At 34.6% G+C, this 14,047-nt stretch overlaps 1 protein-coding gene across 1 annotated transcript in view; it reads left to right on the forward strand.

Annotated features, from left to right (window-relative positions):
- LOC106873940 (AH receptor-interacting protein) overlaps nucleotides 1-11,868 on the forward strand; it is a 49,105-nt gene extending 37,237 nt beyond the window's left edge. Inside the window, exons 3-6 of the mRNA XM_014921482.3 lie at nucleotides 645-837; nucleotides 4,659-4,845; nucleotides 8,100-8,242; nucleotides 11,115-11,868. Coding sequence (XP_014776968.1) covers nucleotides 645-837; nucleotides 4,659-4,845; nucleotides 8,100-8,242; nucleotides 11,115-11,317 — 726 coding nt within the window. The 3' untranslated portion in view covers nucleotides 11,318-11,868. The remainder of the gene's footprint in view (nucleotides 1-644; nucleotides 838-4,658; nucleotides 4,846-8,099; nucleotides 8,243-11,114) is intronic.
- The last annotated feature ends 2,179 nt before the right edge of the window (nucleotides 11,869-14,047 follow it).

Consider the following 14,047-nt stretch of genomic DNA (forward strand, 5'->3'; position numbering starts at 1 on the left):
ACACACACACACACACACACACACATGAACATATAAATAAATAAAAACTAATACAAACGAACACGTATTAACAGAGAATATAGGTGATACAGACACTCCCCATACACACATGCACTTACAAAAGACACAGACACATTGAAGGACACGCATGCGTAGACACATACAATAGGAATACAAAATACAAAATGGCTGATAGTTAGCAAGGTGAGACACACATAAGAAAGAAGGAAACAAAGGACCACTGATGAGGTCACAGAAGTGTGACGAAAGAACTGTGGCCGAAATAAGATTAAGATTAAGATTAATGTAATATAAAGCTGAAAAAAAAAAAAAAAAAAAAATTAACACCAAATATACAGTGCGTGTGTTTTTATTGGCTAAACTGGCAATATGACCATCCCCAAGTACAACAATATATATATATATATATATATATATATATATATATATATATATATATATATATATATATATATATATATATACAAGACAACTAATTTTAGTTGTATTTCTCTTCCAATGTATTAACTGTTGTATGAAACAATCATTCTATCTGCATGAGAATCTTGAAGTTGATCAGGCTTAATTGTCTCTCTTTATTGATTAATTATTTAATAATTTATTTATTCAATTTTATTTTGTAGAAAGTTGACACTTATCCTTTAGTGGCAAAGAGCTTAAGAGATATTGCTAATCCTGAAAAGAAGGAACATGCACATACAAAAAAAGATGCTAAAGGCCATTGTTGTGGAATGATGTCTATGACGAAGCAGTCACTTGGATATCCTGATCTGGACAAATTGATGGCAAAACCAGAACCTCTTCTTTTCACTTTAGGTATTTCAAGATGTTTATCTTTTTTAATTACTGTATTATTAGCTATTACAGATGTCTTGTAATCTGTGAAGAATTATTAAATTACTCATATTAGTAATTAATTCAGCTTCTATGATAAAGGAGTTGGAGTTTGACTTGGATTAGTAATTCATGGAAAATCGCTACCTATAACTGTGTTGAAATGTTCAAATAATAATAACACTTCAGTTGTGAGATTGTAACTATATTGAAATGTTTAACCTTTTTACTGCAGAAGTCAGATGTATTCACTCAAAATTTCAGTACCCTTAACTGCAGAAAGCAGTTTTTTTTATATCAAGCTATCTTTTATTGAGCAATGTCATGTTTGAACTGATTTTTTGTTGAAACATGCTAAGTTTATTGAAGCAACACAACTTGCAGGAAATAGCAGTTCTATTTTTTGGTAGATGTTTAACATCATTACAGGAATAAATGCAATAATGATATAGTACCCAACTAGTATCATCTTGATATGATTATACTTAAGCTATACCTATGAAATAGTGAAGGTGCATGGCTCAGTGATTAGAGCGTTGAGCTTACGATCGTGAGGTTGTGAGTTCGAATCCCGGACTGGGCTGCGTGTTGTGTTCTTGAGCAAGACACTTTATTTCACATTGCTCCAATTCACTCAGCTGTAGAAATGAGTTGCTACATCACTGGTGTCAAGCTTTATCGGCCTTTGCCTTTCCCTTGGATAACATCGATAGCATGGAGAGGGGAGACCGGTATGCATGGGTGACTACTGGTCTTCCATAAAAAACAACCTTGCCCAGACTTGTGCCTGGAAGGGTAACTTTCTAGGTGCAATCCCAGGGTCAGTCATGACCGAAGGAGGTCTCAGCAACCTATGAAAGGTTTAACCCTTTAGCATTAAGAGTATTCTGTCAAATGTTATTCTTATTTATTCACGTTGCTTTGAATTAATCATGCATTATTTCATAACTTTGAGAATTTGATGATGTGACTGTTTACTTTTAAAATGACTTTGTAGATCATAGAATAGGTATGAGAGGCCTGATCTGGCCAGTTTGTACATAAAACCGGGGAAAATATTAGTGTCTGCTATGGCTAGTTTAAATACCAAATGGTTAAATGTTGACACTTGTAGTAATGGTGGAATGTTTAATTTCTAATTGAGTAGTAGAGGTGCTGATGTGATGTATGTCAGTGTATCTTGGTTATTTTAAACTTGTCAGAGTTCATCCTCTCCTGGTATGAACACATTTGATTTCTTTTACTTGACTGGTGCTTTACTTATTGACCTTGTTAAGAAGAAAAAACAAAGTCTGTTTAGATGTGATTTGAAATCTGAGATCAGAGAATCTGGAAAGCTTTTGACTTTCTACTAACTCTGGTCACCTAACCGATAAACTTATAAATACAATGAAATGTTTAAGCCTTTTGATACTAATCCTCCTGAGACAGCCCTTGTTCTATGATACAAACTTCCAGTTTTAAAGTGGTCCAAATCAAAGCGTTCCACCAAAATTTCATGTCAGTTCATGTTCTAAACACCAGCTTAATTATAACAAAGTTTGCTTTACTAAATTCTTTAGTATTTTCAAAATTAGTTGAAACAAAAACTGTGTATTTCAACAGAAATATGGTAAGAAAAGGATCTAAAAGACATCCAACTAATAAAACCATCTCTATGTTGAAATGTTTAAAAGATGACCTACCCCCACTCTAACTTGTCAATTATCATGTTGAAATATTTAAAGGTGGTAAACAGACAGTAAAATGTCAATCTAATATGAAGACTAGATGTAAAATGGTAATCTAATATGAAGACTCTGATAATAGATGTTAACTGTGGAGACTAGGAAGTGGATGCTCGTTATTTGAGATGTACTGTATTTTCCAGCATACAAGTCTATGTAGCATACACTATAAATATATTGTGTAAACAGTCAAACATCTTCATTAAGACAATTATTCTTATATATTTCAGTAGTTAAAAAACACTTAGTTGTAAAGGAAGCCTCAACATGGTTTCTCAATCTGCTAGAAATAGCAACCAAATCTGCTTCATATCACACCTTATCGTTTTTAAAAATAAAAAGGACATTAAATAATATGGTCCATGAAGCACTTTGAATAATATATGGAATGACAGGTTTGCTCCATCTGGGCTGTCTATGAGCTAAGAAACAACAACAAAACCTTTGTTCCAGTAACACTTTCTTTAAAATTAAATTTGAAAGCAAGAATGTTTCTCTTGTACTGAGTGATACTTTGTGCATCCTAGTTTTTAGGATAATTACAATATATCTCTGCAGGTCATAAGACCTGATTAAAAAAGGTTAGCATCAGGATGGATATCCAACTATGAAAAACAGCTTCATATAAGAGAATCATGTTGAGTACAATTACATTGTCAAAGAGTTAGAAGGCTAACCCCTGATTTTGCAAGGAAAGTGACTTTAAAACTCTTGTTTTTGTTGTATGTTATTCTGATTAATAATGAGATGGAAAGGAGAACTTCATTCTGTGACCTTTTATCATGTTCTTTTCAAAGTCTTGAGCACCACAACTTAACATTTCTCCTTTCTCTTAATTTCCAATGGATTAATATATAATTAATAAATTATAAAATCAATTATAAAATATAATTGTACACACACACATTTATTAGACAATTGTCTTATTATTTTATATCAATTTTCTTATTATTGTCTTCCATAATGTTTTATTATTGACTGTGCATTTTTGTAATGTTACACGGAGAATTTAGTATTTAAGAAAGACTTTCTTTACCTGAGGATGTAGCTTAAACTCTGCATTGTTTCGAAAGATTTTTTTTGCATTTTGCATTAATACAGACTTGTAAATAATTTATTTATTACTAAATTCAATAACAAATTATCTACACGTTTTTAAGTTACAAAACAATTTGTCATATTTGAATTTTCTTACTGTTAAATAAAAATCCATCAAAATCTTTCTCTGTCATTTATAACCTTATACATTCCTTGTGGTTTTTCTCTTGTATCACATTATTTATTCTACATATTTTGTAGAATGATACATTAAGAAGCTTTTTCTATGAGTACTACTGGATCACTTGAATCCATATAGTAGAAGACACTTGCCCAAGGTGCCATGCTGTGAGACTGAACCAGTGTGGTTCGGAAACAAGCTTCTTACCACACAGCCACATATATATAAATATATATCATCATCATCATCATCATCATTTAATGTCACCCTTCCATGCTGGCATGAGTGGGACGGTTTGACAATAGCCGGCCAGAGAATCTAAGTCCTGTGGGCTCTTAGTGCTTATTGTTCCTGCACATCTGCCACATACAATGACAACTTTATCTATTAATCTACCTGTGATTCCACTGCACCTCTTATGTGTCCATAGTTCACACCAGGTACAGCGAATGGAATTTCTTCCAACTCCTTTCCTACATACTGAGCAGAGCCATTTACCTGACTGAAAGAAATTTTTATCTTCTTTCTTACTAACAACATAATCCATCATTTATCATCCTTACGTCCATTTTTCCATGCTAGCATGGGTTAGACAAAACTTGTTGAGGCAGATTCTTCCTATGGCCAGATGTTTTTCCCATCACTAACCCATTTTCCAAGAACGGTATTTTTGTTGCACTGGTCCTTATAATTCTTGAATTAATTTAACTGTAATGTTAATATAATAATTGAAATTCAATGCTAATCTCATAATTTCTCATTGTTATATTTTTCTCTCCTGCTCTCTCTCTCTCTCTCACACACAGAAGTTAAATATGTCATAAAATGCCTTCTACTTGCATCTCTTTGTATTTCAGAACTGACCAAAATTGAAGTTCCTGGTGGTTACAAACAAGAAGCATGGGAATTAAACGAATCAGAAAAATTAGCTGCAGTTCCAAAACTTCGTGAAGAAGGTAACGAATTGTATCGAGATAAGAAGTTTAAGGAAGCCAATGAGAAATATGCAGAAGCGCTTGGGATGTTAGAAGAGCTTATGTTGATGTAAGTTGGGCATTTATCAAAAATATATAAAAAAGAAAAAGAAACTTGTGAATCACTATGAATCTCAGCAAGCTGCTGCCTTAGTAGCAATCTTTGTTACTGTGGACATGCAACATCATCATCATCACCATGATCATCGTCATCATCATCATCATCATCATTGTCATCGTTATCACCATCATCACCACTATCATCATCATCATCGCCATCATCAGTGTGCTGATCCAGATGTCATTACTTTTGGTGTAGTCAAAGTTTGTTTGTTCAGTTTATAAAAAATTCTCATTGTAAAGGGTTCATACTTAAAAACCTTCAATCAAAATTCCGTGTAAGAATCTTTTTGCAGAAGATACGTTCCAAACATTGGTAAGACCTTTTATAACTATGTAATCCCAGAACTTCCTCACTGCCATTATTATCATAACCATTTAATGTCCACTTTCCTGTGCTTGCATGGATCGGATGGAGGTTATTTGAGGTACATTTTCTATGGCTGGATGCCCTTCCTGTCATCAACCTTCACCTGTTTCTAAGCAAGGTAATATTTCCCCATGGCCAGACGTGATTTCACAGAATATTGGAAATGAATGACACTGCTTGTACAACAGTAGCACTCATTTACAACTATCACATAATGTCAAGACAAGCAGATAAACACACACACACAGTTTCTTATTTCTTTATTGCCCACAAGGGCATAAAGGGGACAAACAAGGACAGACAATGGGATTAAGTCGATATAATCGACCCCAGTGTGTAACTGGTACTTAATTTATCAACCCTGAAAGGATGAAAGGCAAAGTCGACCTCGGCAGAATTTGAACTCAGAACATAACGGCAGATGAAATACCACTAAGCATTTCGGCCAGCGTGCTTACGTTTCTGCCAGCTCACTTCTTTCATTTTCTGCCTACCAAATCCACCCACAAGGCTTTGGTCTACCCGGGGCTATAGTAGAACACATTTGCCCAAGGTGCCTTGCTGTGGGACTGATCCCAGAACAATGTGGTTGGGAAGCAAGCTTCTTACCACACAGCCATGCCTACACCTGACTTTGTATTTTCCCCTCCAATAGCTGACTTCTAACAGTTCAGACTGAATATTATTCTATACACAGTTGTGTTTATCTTCACACTATAAGGATCTGAACAATCAAGGAAATTTTATCAATTTAGCAATTAACTGTAATCTATCCCCTAGTTTAGCACCACTACCACATGGTCCTTAGATGATTTTCTTAGAGTCCATATTTTTGGCATTAGGAAGGGTATTCAGCCATAAAAACTTTGCCAAAACAGACAATGGAGCCTGGTACAGCTCCTGGCCTTATCAAACCATCCAACCCATGCCAGCATGGAAAACAGATGTTAAATGATGATGATTTATGTCAGGTCTCCAACATGAAAATAACTGCTTCCTTTTCATCACATTATTCTAAGGAAACCTTGACTAAAATTAAAAAAAAAAAAAAAAAAAAAAATATATATATATATATATATATACAATTTACAAATATGTATTATATATCCAGGCACAATGGCCCAGTGGTTAGGGCAGCAGACTCGCAGTCGTAGGCTCGCGGTTTTGATTCCCAGACCAGGCGTTGTGAGTGTTTATTGAATGAAAACACCTAAAGCTCCATGAGACTCCGACATGGGATGGTGGCGAACCCTGCTGTACTCTTCCACCACAACTTTCTCTCACTCTTACTTCCTGTTTCTGTTGTGCCTGTAATTCAAAAGGCCAGCCTTGTCACACTGTGTCACGCTGAATATCCCCAAGAACTACATTAAGGGGTATACGTGTCTGTGGAGTGCTCAGCCACTTGCAAGTTAATTTCATGAGCAGGCTGTTCCATTGATTGGATCAGCTGGAACCCTCGACGTCATAACCGACGGAGTGCCATGACGATTATATATCCATACATTATAAGCATATTGTTTCTATATTCACAACTGAAGCAACATTAATTTAAAAGAAAGTTACCTTTTTTTATTGCTTAACCAAGAGAGAGAGAGAGTTACATACATGACCCCTTTACAAGGCCTCTAAAACTGATGGGATTGAAGGAAGGCAGGTGATATTTTTAAACTCATGACCCGGCTTAAATGCCTGCAACTGAGTGGCCTCCACTAAAGACACCAAAAGATCAGGTGATGGTGTTAAACTAGGCAACTAATTAACTCTACCACTAAGTAGGCCATAGTGGGATTTGGAATCAGGAGCTAAAAAAAATACCACTAGGTATCCCGTCTGATCTCTTTAACACTTTTACCAATTCACTACTCTGCAGCAGTACCTTATTGTTGAAGCCCAACTAAAAAACAAGAATAAATATTGTAATGTGTTTCATCTGTTGCTCAAAAGACTGCTGCTTCAGCGCCTGTCGAATGCTCATAAGTTCAGTTACCAAGTGAAGTGGGAATTCTAGCATGTCTTTGGACAGAGTGCAGAAAATGGCACTCATTGACATTCCATGTTCTTCCCTTTGGATTAGTTGTCACCAATACACACCATAATTCTTTTCTCTTGATTCCATGTTTTACCTTATTTGAATATTAACCATATAGCTCCCACCATGTTATCCTTTTATTCCCATTTTTAGGGAAATATAAAGATTTGCAAACCAATGGAACCTTCTTGTTCTTTATACTAACATTACTACACAACTCTCACCTGGACATTCTTATATTTACTCTTTTACAAACCTATGGAATCTGATGTTCTTCCTTACATAACAAACGTGTGAAAAATTGAAATATTATTTCTTACTCACATTTAGATAAATGTTGGTTAACCATTCTATGTTAAATGTCATTAAATAAACATAAGTTAACGAGCATATCTTAATTGTCATTAAATACAATTTCTTACTGACAATTATTTAAAAAAAAAAAAGAAAAACGTTAGCCGTCTTAATTGTTTTAAATGAATACAAATTAATCATTGACAGATGATTTTTTTGTGTGTGTTGAAAATAAATGTAAGTCATCATCATCATCATCATGCTGACATGAGTTGGGTGGTTTGACTGGCATCAAGCTCCACTGTCTGCAACACTTGCTGTTTGCTATGGCATGGTTTCTATGGCTGAATGCCCTTCCTAATGCCAAGTGATATTAACTGCAGTGCTCTTTGGTCATTTAAAGTAAACATCACTCAGTTACAAATAACTCAATTACTTGCTTGCATTTAAACCAAACAAACATTATTTAACCACCAATAAATACAATTTCGTGTTTTTCCACTTGTAGCGAGAAACCTGGTGATGAAGCATGGCAAAAACTAAACACGATGCAGATACCTCTTCTCTTGAACTTTTGTCAATGTAAACTTATGTCCGAAGACTATTATACCGTTATAACACATTGTAATACAGTGCTGAAATATGATCCAGGTAAGACTACATTATCTATACTGCCTGTCCATCTAATTCTATGTCAAAAATCAACCATAACTAATTCTTTTAATGTAAAGAATTGAATAAATAAAGCATAGTAGTTTATTATCCCTTGACTAGTTTTAGTTATAAAAATTGTGCAGCCCATTGGCAGCAGTTGTATGATAATAAACTAAGTGCTTTACTTATTTTATTGAAAGAGAAGTCCAAGCTACATTTTTAGGATTACCTATCTCTTTTGGGTCTTTTAATATATATATATATATATTATAGTCTCTGTCTCTTTTGAATATGAAAATTTAAAAGTTTAAAAACCTTATAATATATATATATATATATATGTAGTTTGTCCATCGATGCGACGAAGACCGTCTAGTCATCCTGGGGTGGGGGGTGGGCTTTTTTTGTGAATCCGCCAATAGCTAGTGAGGCCAATCTGCACCCGAAGGAGTCTTTGACAGTGTGGACAGGGAATGGTAGCACCTGCTACAGAGTTGTTAGCTCTGTTCTTCTTGGCTTGTCTGCAATCGATTACCAAAAAGATTGCTCTTTGGCGAGCTGCAAAAGGGAAAGCGCTCACAAGGCGGTCAGAAGAAGCACTTTAAGGACACACTGAAAGCCTTCAACATCGACCATGCAACTTGGGAGCAGTTTGCTCTAGACAGAGAAAGATGGCGATCAGCTATATATAGATATATAGGTTCAAAAAAGGAAAAAGACAAGAAAACAACAACAAAAAACAACATGAGGACGTGATACAGATTATGTTACTAGACGCTTGGGAAAGGTAAGAGAGAGAATATGATGTTTCGAGCGGAGCTCTTCGTCGGAAACAAGGAAAGTCCAAAGAAGGGAAAAACGGAGGAAGAAAAAATTGCCACCGATGTCAAGGAAAACAAAACTAAGGTCATTTAGAATATTTAATCAGAGTAAGGTGAATTGAAAATGGCATTGTTTTCCTTTTCCTTTAACATGTACCTGCTGACTTGGAAGCCTACTACAGATCCCTAGCTGCAGCCTCAGCTGTGCATTTGGAACCTAACAGATGACCAATTATAGCACTTACAAAGCGTACCTATTGGTTTAGATCATCAATGAACTAAACCCCTCATACTCTTTATATATATATATATATACATACACATGCTAGCATGGAAAGCGGACGTTAAACGACGATGATGATGATGATGATGGTATATATATATATATATATATATATATATATATATATATATATATATATATATATATATATATATATATATATACACCCATATGTGTTTGAGTGTACTTGAGTATATATATATATATATATATTATCATCATCATCATCATCATCATTTAATGTCTGTTGTCCGTGCTGGCATGGGTTGGTCAGTTTGACTGTATGACTGTGTCAAGCTCCAGTCTGATTTGGCATGGTTTTCTATGGCTGGATGCTCTTCCTAATGCCAACTACTCCAAGAGTGTAATGGCTGCTTTTACGTACCACCTACACAGGTGCCATTTGCATGGCACCAGTATTTTCCACGACTACGGTTTTGCTTGGCTTGATAAATCTTCTTCTCGAGCACAACATAATGTCAAAGGTCTTATTCATTGCCTCCATCAGGCCCAACACTCAAAAAGAACTCAGCCACTATGTCTCCATGCTGCCCAATGCATTATATATATAATGCGTGTGAAGGTGCATAGCCTAGTGGTTTAGGTGTTGCTCTTATGATTGTAAGACTGTGGTTCCAATTCTTGGACCAAGCATAACACTTCATTTCACATTGATCTACAATCACTGACATCTGACTTATGGCACACTATGCACCTGTACGTTTAATTTCGATTCAACGTATGGAAGTGGGCTAATGTGCAACACAAACATTTGATCACAGTAAACAGATCATCTGTACAGGTTGTTCACTGTAAAAGTTGCAGAACCTTCTTCTGTTGTTACAACAGAAGAAGTCCACAATATGTGTATACAGCTGTGTGGTTAATAAGTTTGCTTCTCAACCACATTTCAGGTTTAGGCCTACTCCTCAGCCCCTTAGGCAAGTGCACCTGAGCACTGTATACAATAATTTCATTATTATTATTATCCCTCTATCCATTTGATCATCTGTCTGTCTATCACTCTCTCTATCTGTCTATCTGTCTGTCTGTTTGTCTATCTATCAGTCTGTCTATTTATCCCTCTATCTACTTGATCATCTGCCTGTCTATTGCTCTATCTATCTATCTATCTATCTATCTATCTATCTATCTATCTATCTATCTATCTATCTATCTGTCTGTCTGTCTGTCTATCTATCTGTCTGTCCGTCCGTCCGTCCATCCATCCATCCATCCATCCATCCATCCATCCATCTATCTATCTATCTATCTATCTATCTATCTATTTATCTATCTATCTATCTATCTATCTATCTATCTGTCTGTCTGTCTGTCTATCTATCTGTCTGTCCGTCCGTCCGTCCGTCCATCCATCCATCCATCCATCCATCCATCCATCCATCCATCTATCTATCTATCTATCTATCTATCTATCTATCTATCAATCCATCTATCTATCTATCTATCTCTCTCTCTCTCTATCTATCTATCTACCTATCTACCTGTTTATCTTCTATCTGTTTGTATGTATATGTGTCTGTTTGTCTGTCTCTCTGTCTGTTTGTCTATGTCCCTCTGTCTATCTAACTATCTGTCTGTCTGTGTAGCTACCAGTTTATTTGATTGACTGTGTGTCTGTTTGATTGTCACTCTATATCTGTATAACTCTGTGTGTGTGTGTGTGTGTGTGTGCCTCTGTGTGTGTGTGTGTTTTTCTCCTCACATGCATAAGAGTTGATTAATGACTTCGTATACATTTCAGATAATGTGAAGGCTCTTTTTCGAAGAGGCAAAGCTCATATTGGATCTTGGAACCCTGAAGCTGCTAAAAAAGATTTAGAACGGGTCATAGAACTTGATAGTAGTTTAACCAAGGGAGTTCGTAAAGAGCTGAAACATTTGGAACAGTTGCAGAGAGCCAAAGACAATGAAGACCGGGAAAAATTGAGAGGAAAAATATTCTGATAATTTAATAAACTCACTTTATGATTTTAAAGAAAACAAAAAAGAAAAAAAATATTTTAAAGATATTTTAAATTTTATTTATATTTATTTACACATTTTTATTTTTTATTTTTTTTATTTTAATTATGTTTTTATTTTAAATTTTAATTTAATTATTTTTCTTTTAATTATCTCTTTTATTTTAAATTTCTATTTAAAGGGATCTTAAACGACGATGATGATGATGATTGTTTTATTTCATTCATATAATAATTGGCAGAAAAAGAATGGAATCATAAGATTTTCTTTTCTGCCATATTCTCTGTTGTTCTGTTATACTTCATGTCTTTCCCTCTGTTATGCAATCAAAGTTCATGCCTTGGAACATGTTTGAAGGTGTTACAGTTTGGAAGACCTAACTGATTCATATCAGCTAAAACCAAACTGAGGTAAAAAAAAAAAAAATTCCATACTGGTGATATATTTATATTCACTAATCCTTTCTATTTTGTATAAATATCAATGTGTAAAGATTATCCCGAAAAAACATATAATGCAAATTGTTCAATATTTGTCAATCGTTTGTTAATTCTTTTATAAATATTTACGTTATGATTATACAATAAATTGTATAATTTATTGTGTACAAGTTGTTTAATATTTGTAAATTGTCACAAAACTGATCCATTGAGATTTATCTCCGAATTATATAAAAAAAAAAAAGTAAAAGAAAGAAAGAAAATTCAGTCTAGTGGTTCTCAACCTTTAATTACATATGGACCCCTTTCATACCTATTTCACTTGCGTGTACCCTCATAGCCATTCAATGCTTAAAAAATCCAATTAAAACTTTTTTTTAATTAAATATTATAAGGAACTGTATAAAAAATATGTTAAAATATATTATGCATTGTGGAAGTTTAAACAATTTATTGCTCATAACTTTAACGAAACTCTTATATGGACCTTGGTTGAGAACCACTGGTTTAGTCAGAGAAGAAGTCTGCAGTTACCATGGCATTTGTAGTCCTCTCCTAAGCATTGATGTGGTCAGTGTTTGGGCTGAAACATCTGTGGCTGATGCCTCCAGACAAAAAAGAAAAAAATATATAGCCACAGGTGTGGATAGGTGGTAAGCTTGCTTCACAACTACATGGTTCCAGGCTCAGTTCCACTGCATGGCACCTTTGTCAAGTATCTTCTACTCTAGCCTTGTGGGTGCATTTGGTAGATAGAAACTGAACAAAGCCCGTCATATATATGTGTGTGTATATCATCATCATCGTTTAACGTCCGCTTTCCATGCTAGCATGGGTTGGACGATTTGACTGAGGACTGGTGAAACCGGATGGCAACACCAGGCTCACACACACACACACATATATGTATATAGCTATGTGCATGTGTGTCTTTCTGTCTGTGTTTGTCCCCCCATCACTGCTTGATAACCAGTGTTAGTGTGTTTACATCCCTGTAACTTAAAAGTTCAGCAAAGAGACTGATAGAATAAGTATCAGGCTTTACAAAAAAAAACAAGTCTTGGGGTCGATTTGTTTGATTAAAATCCTTCAAGGTGGTGCTCCAGCATGGTCACAGACTAATGACTGAAACAAGTAAAAGGATAAAGATAAAAGAAAAGGCAAGGAGTTAATTCCAAAGCATTTAAATTCTAAGGAGAAATCTCAAAAATTCTTTATATTAGAATTGTCATCTTATAGAATTACTTCAGCTGGGAAAGAACCATGGAGCAACTGGACCGCAATTAGTTGTTTGATTGAATATTCAAACCCACTAGATCTGCTAGATCAATACTGTTATAAAGTTATTGAACACCTTTGGTTTATTGATATATATATGTTTTAACCCTCTAACATTCAGGTTACTCTATCAAACACAATGCTTATTTATTCACATTCTTTTGAATTGATCATGCTTTGTCTCATAGCTTTTGAGATTTTGATGATGTGATGATGTGACATTGTAGGGTAGGTGTGAAAGGTCAGACCTAGTTGGTTTGAATATAAAACAGGTAGACTATTTGGGTTGGATATGGCTAGATTAAATGCTTGTAATTATTTCTTCTGACCATTGTGTCTTTTCGCAAACTGTACTGTTCTTTAATTTAAAATTCAGTTTCATTGTTTGTGGAATTGAGAAAACAGTCAATTAATTATTCATTAATGAATTTAACTGGTTTTTAGGAATTTTATTTTTATATTTAAAAAAACTTCAAATTTATATTTTTTTTAAAAATCTACTCTGTATAATTTACTCTATATCAGAGCAAATAAAGTAAAGATGTATCATATTTGACAGATTTTACAGAATACTAATTTTCTATTTTTTTCCTTCAAAATTCTCTCAGAAAATTTTGTTTGCATCTTATAATCAGAAAACCAGGGTTTGAGTTAGTAACAAGTGGTGTTTTAGGTGTGGTAGTATGCCATAAAATAAACTGCTAATAGTTTCTATATTTAAGAGATGAGGAATTATGTACATTATTTACATTTGACAGATATTTGTCCTCATGCTATTTGTTGCTAACAGAATGTTTTGGCTGGTATACCCTCCAGCCTTCATCAGGTGTCTTAGGGAAATTTCGAACCTGGGATCTCATTCCTAAGCTATTTTTCGATGTTATTATTATTATTCACGTCACTGCCTGGAATTGAACTCGGAATCTTGGGGTTAGTAGCCCGTGCTCTTAACCACTATGCCATATGCCCATGGGTATATGGCATAGTGGTTAAG

Source organism: Octopus bimaculoides, chromosome Z, assembly GCF_046866305.1.
Source record: "Octopus bimaculoides isolate indiv1 chromosome Z, ASM4686630v1, whole genome shotgun sequence".
Classification (NCBI taxonomy): Eukaryota; Metazoa; Mollusca; class Cephalopoda; order Octopoda; family Octopodidae; genus Octopus; species Octopus bimaculoides.